The sequence below is a fragment of the Musca vetustissima genome, unplaced genomic scaffold, assembly GCF_032173495.1.
Source record: "Musca vetustissima isolate MV318-11 ecotype Yass unplaced genomic scaffold, APGP_CSIRO_Mvet_v1 utg23670, whole genome shotgun sequence".
Classification (NCBI taxonomy): Eukaryota; Metazoa; Arthropoda; class Insecta; order Diptera; family Muscidae; genus Musca; species Musca vetustissima.
In genome coordinates this window covers 111092-130526 of record NW_026876683.1, presented here as the reverse complement: position 1 = coordinate 130526, position 19435 = coordinate 111092, and the positions used below count along the sequence as shown (strand labels likewise).

The 19435-nt window shown below is 35.7% G+C and overlaps 2 protein-coding genes across 3 annotated transcripts in view; one reads left to right on the top strand and one right to left on the bottom strand.

The window, feature by feature from the left end:
* The window catches only part of LOC133321257 (nuclear protein localization protein 4 homolog), a 41939-nt gene that overhangs the window by 5069 nt on the left and 17435 nt on the right, over window positions 1–19435 (bottom strand). The gene's annotated exons all lie outside the window — the stretch shown is intronic.
* LOC133321256 (myb-like protein P) lies at window positions 11361–13541 on the top strand (the record flags this gene model as incomplete). The annotated part of the gene is made up of 1 exon (XM_061530351.1): window positions 11361–13541. A coding segment is annotated over one exon (2181 nt), but the record flags the coding sequence as incomplete, so codon positions are not given.

The window sequence follows — 19435 nt, the reverse complement described above, 5'->3', positions numbered from 1 at the left end:
TTTATGTTAACTTGAGAGGCAGAAGATTTTATTTTTAGTAAATTAGTACCAGCATATTTTGTTGTTCATTTTTTTTTTTTGTAAGTTGGTAGGTATTAAAAATTTTTTTGGTCGTTTTATGTTAACTTGTTGGGCATATTTTTTGAAGATTTTAATTGTGGGATTTTCGGTCCTTTTTTAGTAGAAATTATTTTAGAAATTTGATCGATTTTTTTAATTTATAGGAATTGTTTATTGGAGTTTTTCTATAGTCAATTAGGACTTTATTATTTTTGGTCGTATATTTTTTCTGGGTACTTTGGTCGTTTTTTTTTTTTTTGTTTATCAATGTAACCTAATTTTAATGTTATGTTATGTTTTAATGTTATCTCCTAGTCTCATTGAATGCGTTATTATTCCTTCTTGTTTTGTTTTTGGTCGGCCATCAAGGTAAATCTCTTTAAATCTTTGAACGACAACACTGACCTTGGCCATGGAAACATGTACGAGTGTGTTTGCATATCAGGAGAGAGAGAGAGAGAGCGAGCGAAAGTGTTTGTATTGTGGTTACTGTGTTGTTCATCATTCAAAGTACATGAACTTGAAATTATTTAAATACTTTGTGTGTGTGTAAGCGAGAGAGAGAGAAAGCGGAAGTATAGTTGTGGGTGAGTAAGAGAGAGAATTAAAGGGGGAGTTGAATAGGATATTTCAGAGAGCTAGTGATGCATTGTGTTAGGCTTTCTCCTGCATGTTTACACATGCAGAAAACACACTATAACGGTCAACAGACGGCAGCAGCAACAGCAGTAGCATTACTTTGTGCATTTTTGCAAAATGCAATGACAAACACTTGCAAAGTGGTACTCTAAGGAAGCGGTTTAGAGAATACGATTAAACGGAAAATATAGAAAACAAAACGAACGATTTATTTAATAAAAATAGCCCTAAAAGAAATCCAAAAAAATATTTAAAATTCTTGGAAAAAAAATGATTTTTATTTAAAGAAAATAAATTAATAAAATATAAAAAATACAAAAATACAAGTTCCTAAACAATGTTGCCATGGTGAAAAAATAAAGAAAATGTTCGCAAAAATTTAGGATAACAGAAAAAAAACGGAAGAATAAATGAGTATTGAATAGAAATATGCCAGCATTTCTTTGTGAGTTTGGTTAAGAAAAGAAGCTGTTGCACACATAAAGAGAAAATAATATGAAAGTTTTATAAAAAAAAACACAAATATTACGGAAACGAAATTGAAATTTTAAAGAGAAAAAATTAACATTTCAAACGAATAATAAAAACATTTCGAAAGAAAAAAATTAATTAAAAAAGGAAAAAAATACATTTTTTTCGTTACAATATCTACGTATCGAAAAATTGTTTAAAGAAAATATTTATTTTTCCTAAAAATATCTACGTATCGAAAAATTGTTTAAAGAAAATATTTTTTTTTTTTTTTGTTACAAAAAAATCTACGTATCGGAATTTTGGTTTATTAGAAAAATAGTTTTTTTTTCTTGGAATTTTTGGTATATCCTTTGGTACAACTCCTGCCTACTAAATATATGTACATACCATAGTTGAGCTGTGATTTAACAACAACAACAAAAACATAAAAAGGACACACCGAAATCAAATAGAGTAAGTAACCATATCATCCACCCCAACAGCCCAAGGCTATCACCATAAATATCCTTCATATTCCCACAATAGCCATTCATGCAATCATCGCATATCTATTCGAGTGGTCCATTCATCATCGCCATCAATATGTGAGCCACCATAAGGTAAATATGGAATTCTCAGAAATCCGAAAAAATTTGCATCTTTTCCACCATCTCCCACCCATTGGTCAGAAAAAAACCCCAACTGCATTTACAGTAAAATCTCCTCTCAAAGATCTGCTAGAAATTGTCAACCATCCATATGTGGCTGAGGATATGTGAGATATGGTTTCACTGTATTGTATCCTGGAAAATTTTCCTTGGCTAATGCAATCAAAAATAGCCTTCAAAAAATATCCCCAAAAAATGCATTTCTGTTATATTTTTGTATTGCTTCCCCAAAAAAACATACACATACATATATAACATGCACTTATGTATATCCGAGTAAATCTGAAGGCTATTATCATCCGGAGAAGGACGTTACATCCGTGTTGTAGTAGTTTTTCCCACTTTCATTTCAAGGTTTAGGTTAAGGCTAAGGTTTAAGGTTATTAAACGACCTCAAAAAAAAAATTGTATTGCTGTTGTTGTGTACAATTTTAACTTGGTCAAGTCCTCAAACAAAAGTGAGAGTAAATTAGAGTGAGAGAGAGCAAACAATGGTGAAAAAAATTAATAGAGTTTCAGGGTGTTGGTGTGACCTTAAATTTGTTTGCAAAATAAACCTTCAGGGGGCTGGGAGATATTTATAAATAAATGTCCTTTAATAAATTATTAAAAAAAATCAGAACAAGTGTTATTGTTTTCTTCTTCATTATATCTATAACAACATGAGATGTGTGTCAATGTCACACAGATGGTCATGAAGTAAAACTATTTCCAAGAAGGACAATGTCAAGGGAAAGAATCTGTCTTTGGAGAAATAAGCTTAAATGAAAAAGAAACTAAAAAGCAACAAAAAAATAAACTTAAAAAATTGAAAAGTAATGATTTCTTTCAAATAAGATTTTGTGTATGGGGAGCGTATGAATGCTGACAGCACGTATACGCCACGGCGTCACAAAGGAGAGGAAAGCCCTTGTACGATTTAAATAATATTTCGCATAGTCACAATAAGGCGTGTATACAGTAATACATCGATTTTTTTTTTGAGACCCATAAAACACTTTTAAGAAATATTTTTGAAGACCTTTAAGAGACTTGAATTTATTATAAATTATTTCTTGAGTTACTGACAAGGCCTATTTTTATAAAAAAATATATTTTAAACGTTCTGACAAGGCATGGATTTATTAGAAAATATTTTTTTTAAATACCGACAAGGCGGGGATTTATTGTCGTATTGATAAGGCATAGATTTAAAAAATGATCTTTTAAGGTATTGACAGGTGAGGTTTAGTTTAAAAATATTTTTCAGATATTGACAAGGAACGAATTTATTAAAAATACTTTTTTCATATACTGAAAGGTTTAGATTTATTTAAAAATATTTTTGGAGTTACAGGTGTAGATGTGAAAAAAATATATTTTTTCTGATCTACTACAAGGTGAGGATTTTTAAATAATATTTTTTCGTAGAAGCGTCACTAAAACAAAAACTTGTAATAATTATTTTTTCCGAGCCACAATAAGTCTTAGATTAGGCGTGGCGTATTAATACTGCCAGAACGTATACACCATGGTGTCACAAATAAAATAATTTTGGAATCAAGCCCGTTTGGTGGATTCCATAAATATATTTTTTGAGACCTATTGACTGGTGTAATTTTTAAACTTTAAATGAAGTAGAGGTACTGAGGTAATGTGGAGTAAGATTATTATTTTTCTGTGCTACCGCAACGCGTGGACTTTACCGATCATCAGAAAAGCACATATTTTTAATGAATATTGTTTTTCTGGACCACAATAAGACGTAGACAAGGGGGCGTATGAATGCTGACAGCACGTATACGTCACATAATTAAAGGGTGACAAGGCTGGGCCGACTATTGTTCCGTTCCAGTACCTTTTTAATAGTAAAGCTAGTAAAAGGGAAACATTTCAAAATCGCTCTCAGAGTACAAAATTATTTCAAAAGTACGGGAACGCAAATCTAGTAAATATGCCAAAATTAGATGGCAATACTTCAAAATCAACATAACAACCAATCAGACGTTGGCATTCCTGTTTACCATTTTTACTCGGCCAAATTTCTCGAGTAAAAAGTTTTTTTTAGAGAACGCCATTTTGTTTTGTGCTCTCTTAAATTTGATTCAATGTTTTACCAGTTTTGTGGGTTCAGAAACGATTTCCGAGTAAAACGTTTCAAAACTTGTAAAATTAGTAGATTATTTTAGGTTTTGGAACGGAACTTATATGATACCCTTCACCACTTTGGACATATTCTATATCTAAATCTGAACCGATCTTTTCGAAACTTGACACACATCATTCAAGACTCAATGTAGTACCCTATGCCAAATTTCGTGGAAATCGAAAGATATATAGGGACTTTGGTCCACCATTTACATAAAATCGGATATAATTATATACGGTAGCTATATCTAAATCGGAATCGATTTTTACGAAACTTAGAACACATCATTCTCGACCTAATTCAGTACACTATGCCAAATTTCGTGCAAATCGAAAGATATATAGGGACTTTGGTCCACCATTTACATAAAATCGGATATAATTATATACGGGAGCTATATCTAAATCTGAATCGATTTTTACGAAACTTAGCACACATCATTCTCGACCTAATTCAGTACACTATGCCAAATTTCGTGTTAATCGAACGACATATAGGGACTTTGGTGCTTCATTTACCTAAAATCGGACGAAAATATATATGGGAGCTATATCTAAATCTGAACCGATTTTTTCCAATTTCAATAGGGTTCGTCCTTGGGCCAAATAAGTGACCTATGCCAAATTTCATCCAAATCGGATCATAAATGCGACCTGTCTTAGTCCACAAATATACATGGACGGATGGACAGACGGACATGAATAAATCGACTCAGAAAATGATTCTATGCATATTCTCAAAAGGAACCATCTGTCTATCTTGTTTCCTTTTGCCTGTTACAAACATATGCACAAAGACATAATAGCCTGTACCACAGTGTGGTGAAGGGTATAAAAAAAAACATTTTGGTGGCCCTCAAGGCGTGGATTTATTAAAAAATATTTTGTGAGGTCCTCACTGTACGTGGATTTATTCAGGAAAATGTTTTGTGAGGTCCTCACAAGGCGTTGATTTATTAAGGAAAATGTTTTGTGAGGTCCTCACAAGGCGTGGATTTATTAAAAAATATTTTATGAGGTCCTCACAAGCCGTGGATTTATTAAAAAATATTTTATGATGTCCTCACAAGGCGTGGATTCATTAAAAAATATTTTATGAGGTCCTCACAAGGAGTGGATTTATTAAGGAAAATATTTTGTGAGGTCCTCACAAGGCGTGGATTTATTAAGGAAAATATTTTGTGAGGTCCTTACACGGTGTACATCTATTAAGAATATTTTTGAGGTCCTTACACGGTGTGGATTTTTTTTAAATATTTTTTGTGGTCCTCGCAAGACGTGGATTTTTTTTAAATATTTTTTGTGGTCCTCGCAAGACGTGGATTTTTTTTTAAATATTTTTTGTGGTCCTCGCAAGACGTGGATTTTTTTTAAATATTTTTTGTGGTCCTCGCAAAACGTGGATTTTTTTTTAATATTTTTTGTGGTCCTCGCAAGACGTGGATTTATTTATTAAAACCATATTTTTTGGGCTACTGAGATTTATGAACAACATATTTTTTGAGCTACTTAAAATCCGTGGATTTATTAAACAGTATTTTTGAAGTTCTCAAAAGGCGTTGGTTTTATAGAAGATATTACTGAAGTCGTCATAAGGACCTGACAAGGCCTTATGACAAGAAAATAATTAAGAGGTACTGATAAGTCGTGAAAAAATTTCGAGGCCTTTTTTTTTGAGGTACTGATAGATCGTCAAAATATTTTTTGAGCTACTGACAAGACGCGGATTTATTAGAAATTATTTTTTGAGGTACTGACTGACTGACATAACATCTGGATTATTTCAAATAATTCTCTAGGTACAATAGTGCGTATAAGTGTTGTCAACATTCATACGCCCCATTGCTGAGAAAATACACTTTATTTTTTTAATTTTTCACTTTTTAAATGTTAACTTAAAAACTACATTAAATTATTTTATTTCTTCTTTAAAAAATTCTATAAGAAAACCTAAAATTTTTCGTTCCACCCTATGACATGAACTTGAAAACAAAACGCATCCTTAATTTAATTTGCATTTATTTGTTTATTTTTTTCCCGTATTTTCTTCTTCTTCTATCAATTTTGGTATTCAAGGTCCTGCTTCCTTCACTTTGGCGAAATGTGAAACGTTGCCTTTTATTGTTGCATTGAAGAGATTTCAAATACATGTACACAATACTCAAACATACAAACACAGAATAGTAGTAAATCAGTAAGGACATACACCCATTTTTATGCAAAAGAGGCATTGTGCGTTTGTGTGGGTGTGTGTGTGTGTGAGTGTTTATGTAAGGCGTTTGTTTGCTCAATCGTCAATGGTAATTTGCCTTATTCAATTCTATCATTTTATAGTTTCACCTTCATTTGCAATCATTTCTTTTCGTTTTTTATTCCTCCATTACATCTCTTATTACGTGTGAAGAAAAAAAGGAAGAAAAAAAACCTCAACATCCGGATAACAACAACAAAAGAACTTGGGGTCGCTAGATAAATATCGTATAGGTGGCAAGTCGGCAAATTTGACGAGGCTGATGATGATGTAAATTGTTCTCATCATCCTCCTCCTCCTCTTTCTGCTCTTTTCATAAAGGAAATGGCCAAGATGATTAACTGTATGTTTCAAGGTGAAGGTTGTACAAAATATACAGGCCGACTTACACACGCACACACACACACACACAGGGACATACCCTCAATTGGTGATTCTCGCATTTAAACGTCAAATGCAACAAAAACAAAGAATTTTTCTCATTGCCAGTAAGGATTCAATATCAAGGCCAATGTTCTCTCTCCCACTCTCACTATTCATATCATCAGTAATAACTAGGTCTCTGAGAGTGTGAGAGTGACAAAACAAAAACAGTAATGTTTAGCGTGGTTTTATATTTGTCGGGATCGGGATCGGTGTTGAGAGTTTCTCTCTCTCTCAGTGGTAAATTGTGAATTGTGTTGGGAAACATTACCACAGGCAAGAACAAAAAAGTACGAAAGGGTACCTAAAATTCTACTTCAAATGATAATAAATCATAATTATCGAGAAATATTGGCCAATATTTATACCTGTTATTTGCATAAATAATATATGTTATGAATGTATTCACGAATAATAAAAAAAATCTAATTTTTGTTTTGGTACGTTTATGTCAATTCGTACCTTTTGTGAACAAAAAGTACGCTTGTTATAAAATTAAAAATAGCGCAACTCTATTACTCTCTCAAGAGAGAGAAACTCTCAACACCGATCCCGATCCCGGTAAATATAAAACCACGCTTACATTAGTAGCACATTACTCACTTTCTCTCTCACTCTCTCTGTGTGGAAAGTTCAAACAGTAAAGAATGCGTGAGAGCGGAATAACGTTTCTATGGATTTTGTGAATGACATCCTGTTTATTCGTGTTTTTTTGTTTTGTTCTGCACCACAACAACACCAGCAAAAAATGTGAGATTTCTGTAGTAAAACCGCACATTGTTGCAGCATACAGGTGTTTTTTTTTTATTCATTTGGTTTGTTTTGTTTTTGCTTTCAACAAATTGCATTCTATTTAAAGCCGTCTATATAAGTGGGATTGAGTGTGAATGTGTGTGCATTTATATATACTAATGCAGTTTTGGCGGTTAAACTTAAAACACTAAGCTACAGAGGCCATCAGGGAGGCGAAAGAACCTTCATAATTATTATTTTTTTTTCATATGAAAATATTTTCAATGCAAAATTATTTAAATCGAAATAAAAAAAAACAATTTTATATAGAAAATTTGAAGGGGCAAATTTGTTTAATTTTTGAAAAAAAATGGATAATTTTTTTGTTGTTGAGGATAAAATAGTAAATGTTTCGAATCACATTTTTCGTATAGAGGATCTTCGGGATCATGAATGCTTCCAATAATTAATTTTGAAAGACAAAGTGTTGCGTGCAAAATTATTTCCGAAAAAAAATCATATGAAAATGTTACGTGTTTAAAATGTTCGTATCGAAAATGATACGGATAAAATACTATCGTATAGAAAATGATGCCGATGGAGGGTGTATATATAAAATAATGCGAAAGATTTTGCAGATAAAAAATGTCCTTATGTCAAATGTTGCAAAAAAAAAATATTTTCATTAAAAAAATGCTGCGGATAAAGTATTTTCTCATAGAAGATTTTGAAGATATACGATAAATGCTGCTTATCATATAGAAAACGTTGCGGATGAAATTTTTTCGAAAAAAAAAAAATAAAAATAATTCCTATAAAAATAGGTAATCGTACATAAAATGTTGCGAATAAAATATTTGTGTAGAGGAAAAATTGAAGGCATTTTATAGACGATCTCCGAAGACCATATATTGATCAATTAAGATATTTGAAGGACTTCTGTGGTCCATAGAAAGTATTTTAGATATCTGAATGCCTTCAAATAACCATAGAATACCTCTGAAATACCACGCAAGGAATTCTAAATATTTTATTTGACTTAGCGGCATTCATAAAAGACTTCTAGAATAGCCCGGGAAGAACTTATGTTTATAATGGAAGCATTTTGGAGGTCTTAATATAAATTTGTCTAGTTAGAAGGTATCTAAAAGCTTTCGGTTGACGGAATAAGTCCTCCGAAGATATTGTATAGTCACATAAATAAATCCTTTAAAGGCTTTCAAGTGACTATATATGACCTCTGAAGCCTGCTGTTAAATATATATAAATTCCGAATGTGATTTATTCACCATAGAAAAGCAATATTAACCATTGAAAATGAGACCTCACAAAATCAGACACATCTGAAGGTCTTCCATTAAAAATGCGAATGTTTTGATTGGATCATAGAAGACCCAAAAATAGGTCTTAAATTAATCTCTAAGAAGACCTCCGGTGGCTTTTCATTGACCATATAAGACTTTTGGTGACCATCGAATTCCCACAGCAGACTTCTAGTAATAATAGAATAGATCGCAAGATATACTATTAAAAAGTCCTTTGGCCATTGAAGACCTTTGGCAGCCATCGAGCTCCCCAGATTTCTGAGGACTTCTCTTAATCATAGAAGTCCTCCGAAGAACTTCTAATGATCAAAGAATTTCTCTGAAGGTATTCTATTGGCCTAAGAAAACCTGTGAAAGCCTTCTATTGTCGATAGAGACCTTCGAATGTTTTCTTTTGGTTGTAGTGTGCCTTCTAGGTATTCTCTAAGTTATAAGCATCTGAAGAACCTTTGGAAGTTTTTCATTGGTCATAGAAGAGCTCTGTAGTTTGTTGACCAAAGGATACCTTTGAAGGTATTTTATTGGTCGTAGAAAATCTGTGAAAACCTTCTATTGCCTATGGAGACCTTTTAATATTTTCTATGGGTCGAAGAAGTGTTTCTAGGTATTGAAAGTCCTCCAAAGACCTCTATTAATCATAGAAATACTCCGACGACCTTTTAGTGACCAAAACGGATCTCTGCAGGTAAACTATTGGCCGTATAAAACCTGTGAATGACTTTCATTGTCTATAGAGACCTCTGAATGTTTTATCTCCGACGACCTTCTGTTGCTATTATAAAACGTCTAGTTATAATAGAAGACCTGTGATGTCCTTTTATTCATCAAAGAAGATCTTTGAATGTTTTCTATTGGCCGTAGAAAATCTTCGAACCTCTTCCATTGACTTCTGATCGTTTCCCATTGGTTGTAGTGGTGTTTCTAGGTATTCTGTAGAGTATATGCTTTTCTAGAAGTTCTCTGAACATCTTCTATTGACCATCTGAATGACTCCGTTGATAGTGAGATACCTTTCACTGGTTAAAGCATACCTCTGACTACCTTCTGATGCGCATGCAAGACCTCTGAAAACTTCTATTAATCATAAAGATCTCTGAAGGTGTTCTTTATATTGGCCGTAGAACATATTTGAAGGTCTTCCATTGAACATTGAGACCGCTGAAAGGCTATTTTCCAAAAGACATCTCAAGGTCCTCTAGACCTTTTACGACCTTCTGTCGTAATTTGAAGACCTCTGAAGATTTATATTAATCATGGAAGATTTCTGATGACCTTTTATTAACCAAAGGAGATATATGACCGTCGAAACCCTCTGAAGGCCTTATATTGTCTATAGAGACCTCTTAATGTATTCTATTGGTCGAATAAGTGTTTTTAGATATTCTCTGGATCATTAGTTTTTCTAGAAGTCTTCTGAAGATCTTCTATTGACCATCTGAATGACTTCTTTGATCGTAAAATACCTTTCATTGTTCAAAGAATACCTCTGACGACTTTCTGATCTCATTAGAATCCCTCTGAAGACCATAGGAGATCTTTGAATGTATTATAGTGGAAAAACTTGTTACTAACTAACTAAAACATCTGCAAGTTTTCAATAGACTATGAAGAGCTTTGACGGGTTTTCATTGACAATAAAATGCATCTGAAGGTCATATATTGGCCGAATAAGGTATAAGGGGCATATTATTTGTCCCAAGATCTCAGAAGACTTTCGCTTATCCCTAGAAGACATCGGAATATTTCCTTTTGAAGGTTGACCTGTGAAGGTTTTATATAGGCAACTGTTCGGAAGATATAATGATCCTGGGAGAAATCCTGTCACTTCTGGTGACCACAAAATATCTCTGAATATCTTCCATTGGCCACAGGAGATATTCTAGACATTTTATTTGTCTAAAAGTTTTATATTAGAGCTGGAAGACCTCCGGAGTCCTTATATTGACCAAATTAGATCTCTGAAGGTTCTCTATTAACCAACGAAGATGTCTTTTGATGTATAATGGGTATTTTATTTGTCTTAAGATCCCAGAATACCTCTAAAGGCCTTGGATTGTCCTAGAGGATTTTTACAAGTCTTCTTTTGACTGTAGAAGACCTGTGAAACTTTTATATTGGCGATGTAGGAGCCTTGAAGATCTTCTACTGGTGGCAAAAGTCATTCTATGAACCTTGAAAGACCTCTGGGTGCTTCTGTTGACCAAAGAAATCCTCTGAATACCATACATTGGCCATAGACGATATTCTAGGCATTTAATGTGTCTAAAAGATCCCCGAAGTCCTTAGGTTGGCCTAATTAGATCTCCGAAGGTTCTCTATTAACCGAAGAAGAAGTCCAACGTGAATCCTCATTTAAGAATATACGTGATTGTAGGTCTTACTGACCACAGGACATACCTCTGTAGGTATTTCATTGACCATAATGGCCTCCTAAGTTCTTCCTTTGCCCCTATAGATGATCGCTGAAGTTCTTCAGTTACATTATATAGCCGATAGAAGGCCTCAAGATAAAAAACATTACAGATCCTTTAAACTAATTTTAATATTTTCTTCCCACTCTGCTTTTTTCCTCTTTACAGATCCAATATGGCTGTGGCGACACATAAAACTGCAACAACAACAATGCCCATAACCACCGCCACCACAATTACAACAATAAACACAAATAACAACAACAACCAAAACAACAACAACTTTATTATCAATTGCAGCGGTTGCCATTTACCATTTAACTTTAATAATTCCGTGCCAAAATCATTGCCATGCAAACATTGGTTCTGTCTATCCTGTCTGGAGGATATGATCGGTAAATCGGATGATTTTGCCCATTTCGATTGTGCCAACTGCCAGCAGACCATTGATATTGATGGCCTAAATAAGACTTTGGAAATATTGCCAAATAGCGCTGCCGCCACACACAACAACCACAACAACATCACCAACAACAACAACAACAATGCCGAAATCGAAACCCAATTGTCGACACGTTCGGCATCGATAACATCCGATAATTCAATAGGTTGTAGTTTATTTTACAACAATAGCAACAACAGCAACAATAACAGTATTTGTAGTAATGGTAGTAATCACAACAACAACAACAACTCCAACAATACTTTTAATCCCAATAATGGCCACTTGCATAATTTTCCAAATCAGCATCGAGGTGGTGGGGGAGGAAACGGAGATAATGCTTTGGGACCCATGTTGCCGGGTGAGAACTGCATTCTCCATGGCATGCCGAATATTTTGTGGTGTGCCAGCTGCAACGCCAGCCTTTGCCGTGGCTGTAACTCGGGTCCCGACCACCAGGACCATATGATACAAAATCTCCAAGAGGCCAAGGAGGCATATCAAAATCGCATCCAACAGGATATTGGCAAGCTGCAAGGTTCCCTGGGTGACATGGAACAACTGCAGAGAATCCAAAGGGAATTCCTGTTGGGTCTGCTGGAATCCTGTTGTACCCTGAAAAGTCACCTGGAACAGGAGATCAATAATCCATGCCACAGCCAGGCGATGGAGGGGATGCGTGAAACATTGAAAATGTTACAAATCCATATGGAACTAATGCCCGATTGTAGTCCCCGGGATTATGTCAAGCTAAGCAATGCCGTGGCGGAGGAGAAACAGAAATTCTATGTGAAACACAAGGAAATGTTGAGGCAATATCAGATCAGTGAACTGATCAGCAGCAATGAGAGGTTGTTGGATTTCCCCACCATGCAGCAGATTTTGCAAAAACAGGATTTGCGATCGGCGTCGGGGGGAGATAATGGCGGTCAAATGCCCAGTAATCCGATGCTGCACCTGACCAACTACTGTGTATTCCATTTGTATTTGCGTTACTCCAAACAAAAACAACAATTTTTCGAAAATCAGCTGTGGAGATATCAACAGTATCAGCAGCAGATAATAGCGAATTTCAAGACCCAACAAAATCAAAAATCCTCCACATCATCGGGGACGTCGCAATCATCATTGTCCTCCTCGTCAGGGTCATCGGCAGTGGGTAGTTATCAACATCATCAACAACAACAAAATGGCATTACATCCAATAACTATCATCAGGGAGGTACCTCTACGACCAGTTCCGCCGCCTACGATACGTTACAAATCAAACGTAAAACCTATGCGGAAATTGCCAATAGCAATTGTAGTTCCAGCAAATCCTTTGATTGCCATGGGTCTCAAGATTCATTTGATCTCTTCAATGGCCCCTTGACGGTTTCGCAATACAAACAACTCGAAGAGGTCGGGAAATGCATAGATCTGCTTCTGCTCAATCCGATCAGTAATGACAATAATCACATTTATTATTTCGATTTTGAACGGAATGGTGAATTTCTCGGACGGGTCCTTATCAAAGTCTATGCCAGTTATGCCCCCAAAATGGCCTACAATTTCCATGCCCTATGTACCCATGAAAAGGGTGTGGGCTATAGGGGTTGTAAAGTTTTCAAATGTTATCCGAATCAAAGCATTATCACAGGAGATATAGATCAAAATAATGGATACGGTAGCCGTTCGATATATGATGAACCACAATTTGTACCAGATGATACGAAAATACCCCCCTTCATAGGGGCTGTGGGTATGCGTCGTGCTAAAAAGATTTACGACTCTCAATGTTTGGTGGGTTCACAATTTCGTATTATTCTGAAGGTGAGACCATTTAGTGCTATATTTGGTCGTGTCATAGAGGGTTTGGAAGTGGTTTGGAATATTTCACAAACCCAATTGCAGGGTGATAAGCAACAGGGTGCCGGACCACCTAGTAGCAGTAGTGGTATGGGGCATATAAATGTTGGCCAGTGCGGGGTGTATGAATTTGCTAAAAGGAATTTGCAGGGTGGTTTGTAAAGTGGGGAGAAAATGAAAGAAGATACAATTTAGGGGAAATTTCGAAAATTATAAATTCTACAGAAGAAAAATATTTTTTGAAAGGGATTCTAAATAAAAAATTTTCTATTCCAAACATTGTTGCTAGATTTTTATGACGATTTGCCTAGCACAATACGACTGACTATGTCGATGTCCGCGTATAGATTCTAAAGCTAGTGGTTCATTCGACGCAGATCGGCCCGTAGGTCTTTCGGAGAAGTTTTTTCTCAAACACCCCAAGAGCTGCCTCATCTGCTTGCGCAAAGTACCAATACTTCAGATCCATATAACAGCACGGGTAGTATCAGCGTCCTGTAAAATGTGAGTTTCCTCAGGCGGGAGACCATAGTAGCATCTGTTGGCCATCACAATCCCTCTCCGATTTTCAAAACAGATGTCATTCGTTTTATTTATGGTGGTATCAATGTATATAAAATCTTTTACCATCTCGAAGTTGTAGTTCTCAAGTTCCACAGATGGTCCGAGTCTACTGGACATCTTGCGCGTTGATACCGTTTACTGCCAGCCCCACTTTGGCAGACTTCTTCTCAATTTGTTCAAAGGTGGATGTTACCGCTCGCAATGTCTGACTCATTATATCAATGTCATCGGCGTAGGCGAGGACATGTTTTGTTTGGTGTACATCGTGTCATTTCTGTTCGCCTTCGCGTCTCGTATAACCTTTTCACACGACAAACTGTCACCTTGTCTGAATCCTCGTTCGATATTAAAGGGCTCCGATAGGTCTTTTCCGACTTTAACAGCTGACCTTGTGCCACTTAAAGTTATCCTGAATAGCCGTATTCATTTTGCAGGAATGCCGAACGCAGACATGGCGTTTAATACCTGTGAACGGATAGGGCTGCCGAATGCCGCTTTATAGTCGGCGAATAGGTTGTTGTTGTTGTAGCAGCCCTATTGCTTTTACAAAATGAGCTGAGGTGACAGACGTTGGCCGAATATGACCTCGGGTCGTTTCGGATCGTAGACCCCTCTGTCGTGAAAACGTCGGCGAATAGGTGGAATTTATCGATGTGTTTTTCGTGAGGATTTGGCGCAGAGTGAAAATCTGGACAATGCATTGACCATTGGCCTCAGTCGTTCTCACAGCACACTGGATAGCACTTTATATGCGATGGGAAGAAGACAAATTCCTCTATAGTTGGCACATATCGTCTGAGGTTTCAATCATTAGGCATGCATTCCTTTAGCCAAATTGTACTAATCAGCTGGTGCATGCTTCTGACCAGCATCTGGCCACCAGTCTTGAATAGTTCGGCTGGTAACCCATCGGCTCCTGCTGCTTTATTACTCTTCAGCATCTATTATTGGTTCTGGAATATATTCGTGGCCACCACTATTTGATACCAGAAGCTTTTCATAATGCTCCTCCTGTATCTGTCACCAGGTTTCCTTCTTCATCTTTACAGGAAGATGTACCAGCACCAAAGCCTTCGGTTTGGAATTTTACTCCTTGGTAAAATTCTCGGACTTCATTCTGACTCCTGTACATCTCGATTTGATCACGCTCACGTTTTTCTTGTTCTTTCTTCTTTTTTTCTGAAAATACGTTTCTCATCTCTCCTTTTCTACCCATAGTTCTCCATCGCATTACGTGTTGCTACTGTGTGATCGTTCCATGGATTTCTTGATCTTGGTTTTTGGTATCCAAGTGTTTGCTTTTGCTGCAGTTTGTAGGAAGTGGGCAATTCTTTGCCATTGTGCTTCTATACTATTATCGAGACAAGAAGTGCTTTCGCCAAGCATGTGTGTAAGTTGAGCGAAGTAGGCCTTTGCTACCTGTTGTGTTTGCAGCTTTTCGACATCGAGTTTCCGTCTTGTGTTAGATCGCATCTTTGCTGCTACATTAAGACGCGTGCGAACCTTGGCTGCAACAAGGTAATGGTCCGAATCGATGTTCGCTCCTCGGATCGATCGAACGTCTAATACACGAGATGAATGCCTTCCGTCTATCACAACATGATCAATTTGATTTCTCATTGTTTGATCAGGAGAAATCCAGGTGGCCTTGTGTATATCGAGGTGCTTGAGTGCGAACCTTGGCTGCTACAAGGTAATGGTCCGAATCGATGTTCGTTCCTCGGATGGATCGAACGTCTAATATACTGGATGAATGCCTTTCGTCTATCACAACATGATCCATTTGATTTCTCGTTGTTTGATCTGGAGAAATCCAGGTGGCCTTGTGTATACCGAGATGCTTGAATCTGATGCTGATAACTACCATGTTTTTTGCTGCTGCGAAGTCAATCAACCTCATGCCGTTGTCGGATGTTTCTTCATGGAGGCTGAATATTCCGACGGTGAAAATTTTCCCTTCCGATTTTTGCATTAAAATTTCCTAGCAGAATTGTTAATGTCATGGCCAGGGCAGCGGTCATATGCTGTTTCTAGGCTAATGCTGGGCAAGCAGGAGAAATCCAGGTGGCCTTGTGTATATCGAGATACTTGAATCTGATGCTGATAACTACCATGGTTTTTGCTGCCGCAAAACCGATCAACCTCATGCCGTTGTCGGATATTTTTTCATGGAGGCTGAATATTCCGACGGTGAAAATTTTCCCTTCCGATTTTTGCATTAAAATCTCGTAGCAGAATTTTAATGTCATGACCAGGGCAGCGGTCATATACTGTTTCTAGGCTAATGCTGGGCAAGCAGGAGAAATCAAGGTGGCCTTGTGTATACCGAGATGCTTGAATCTGATGCTGATAACTACCATGGTTTTTGCTGCCGCGAAGCCAATCAACCTTATGCCGTTGTCGGATATTTTTTCATGGAGGCTGAATATTCCGACGGTGGAAAATTTACCTTTCGATTTTTGCATTAAAATTTCCTAGCAGAACTGTTAATGTCATGGCCAGGGCAGCGGTCATATGCTGTTTCTAGGCTAATGCTGGGCAAGCATGGGAACTGGTGCCCTTGTTTACATGTATCAATGAACTCGTTCTCTGTGTTCTCTTTTAGTAAGTCATTTCATATGGCGGTTTCTCATTTCTCCTCCGAGCATTTTCTTTTTGCTCAGCTCTATTCTAGGCGCTCGTAAAATATGTCTTTGGTCTGTCCATCTTTGTCTTCCGTTGGAGCATGGTCGCAAAAGAAACTTGTGTAGAAGAACTTGGCTTTTACACGTATTATAGCAATTCGCTCATCTACTGAAATGAATCTGGAAACGGGGTCTTTTATTCTCCTGTTAATCATAAATCCGCAGCCAAATTCATGTCTCGTTTCATGGCAGCTATAATATAGTGCGTAATCGTCTGATTTACTTACGCCAGTCCCTTTCCATCGCATTTCCTGTAAGGCAATAATATCGGCTTTGTACTTCTTGAGTAAATCAACCAAAGCGGAAACTGCGCCTGTTCTGTACAACGTACGCACATTCCAAGTGCAGATTCGCCTATCGTGGTCCGTTATACGTTTGCGGGGGGTAGTCAAAATTAGGGGGGTTTGGTTTTTGGTTTGCTTTGATTTTTCATAGTAGGGGGATGGTTTCTGAGTGTGGGCAATCTAAACCCGACGCCTCAACCCATTTTTTTTTTAGTTCTTATGGGTGAATATCGGCTTTGTACTTCTTGAGTAAATCCACCAAAGCGGAAACTTACAACGTACGCACATTCCAAGTGCAGATCGTGGTCCTTTATACGTTTGCGGAGGTCGTCAACATTGAGGGGGTTTGGTTTTCTTTTTCTTTGCTTTTTCATAGTAGGGGAATGATTGCAATCTAAACCCGACGCCTCAACCCATTTTTATAGTTCTTATTGGTGAATATCGGCTTTGTACTTCTTGAGTACATCCACCAAAGCGAACACTGCGCCTGTTCTGTACAACGTGCGCACATTCCAAGTGCCGATTCGCAGATTATGGTCCTTTATACGTTTGCGGGGGGTCATCAACATCAGGGGGGTTTGGTTTTCTTTGCTTTTTCATAGTAGGGGGATGGTTTCCAAGTGTGGGCAACCTAAACACGACACCTCAACCCATTTTTTACAGTTCTCATGGTTGATCTCGCGTCACATATCAGCTCACTATTTCAACGGGTCATGAAAATAGCTACATTTTCTAGCAACAATGAATCTTAAACATTTTCTATGGAATATGTATACACTCTCCCCAATATCTTAAGAAGCATTTTCTTTCACACATATAGCATTTCGAAAGAGACAACTGAGAATCTATGGTCCAAAACGTAGACACATATACACCTACTCACACACACACACATGCCAAACAATATAAAACCGAATACAAATGAACTTAATTCCAGAATAAAACTTAAGAATTTTTAATTGATTAGTAAAAAAAAAAGAAATTATAAATAAATAAGAATCGATTGAGTAGGAACTTATATCACTCTCTCTTCCTCTCTCTCTCTCTCTCATAAAAAAACTCATTCTCTAACACGATACTGTCCTCTATATATTTATACAAAAGAATGGCGGCTAATATCAATATTAATTAATGCAATATAAATAAATATACAGTTAAAAACTATACGAATTTCGATGTGTAAAAAATATGAAAGGAAAAAAAAAATAGATAAAAATTAAAATTTAGGGAAATAATTTATAAAATTAGTTCAAAGTAAAAAAAAAAAATATTTTTTGAATTAAAAAAAGCTGAATTTGTGGTTTGTGCCAAAAAAAAAAAAAACAAGAAATTGGCAAACTCTAAAAAAAATGTGAGATAAAAAACTAATAGTTAAATATAAAAATTTAATTTTGGAAACAAAAATATAAGAAACGATTTTTTTTGTATATCAAATAAAAATATAGCATTCAAGTGAGAGAGATAACTCTTTATATTCCTCTCTCTCTCTCTTTTGTTTGATATACAAAAACCAAACTTGAAAAATTTGACGCTACAAAGAGACCTGTTGTTGTAAAAGCCTGGCATGTATAAAAACAAAAATAAATAAATACTCAGGCTTAAAAAAATATTAAAAAAATAATATAGAAAAGTATTTTGTGTATTACAATTATTAAATGAAAAAAAAAACCAAATCAAATACGTTATTAGCATTTTAAGTCTATTCAATGTCTTCTTTATAGTATTAAGAAATGAAATAAAAACACTACACGATTTTGAAAAAAAAATTACTAATTTTTTGTAGTCCGTTTAAGAAAAAAAAATAATAATAATAAAGTAAACAGAATAAATATTGAAAATACATTTTAAAATCGATCTTGAAAATGTTACAACAACTTTTAGTCTATCGTTTAGGTAATACACTTTTAGAAAAAAGGCGATTAAAAAATTATATACAAATTAATGAAAACTATGCTTGTGTGTGTGTGAGTATTATAAAGAAATAATAAATGAGTATTAAAAAAAAAATAATATTAAATGTAAGGTGCAGTGTAACAAAATATTTAAAATAATCAAATTTTAGGACAAGATCTACGAAAAATTTAGTAGATAGAAAACATGTTGGAGATTAATTCAGAGTATTATGTATGCATTAGGGTTTTTTTTTCGATTTTTAACATAAAATATTAATTTTTAATCAGGGTGCGAAGAATGATTAAAATACACTCTTTCTCACGAATGCTCACGGGCGAGAATTCGAATGTTTTCAATTTATCACGAATGATAAAGTTACAATGAATGCACAAGCACTCGCGAGTACTGTTAAAAACAACAACAACAAACAAAAATATCATAAAAACACACACACAAACAATGAAAGAATGTGTGTGGAATAATGCTGGGGAAGCATGGGAACTGGTGCTCTTGCTTACATGTATCAATGAACTCGTTCTCTGCATTCTCTTTTAATAAGCCATTTCATTTATTCTCCGACAATTTTCTTTTTGCACACCCTGTAGTGTGGAACAGCGGTCGGCAACAAATA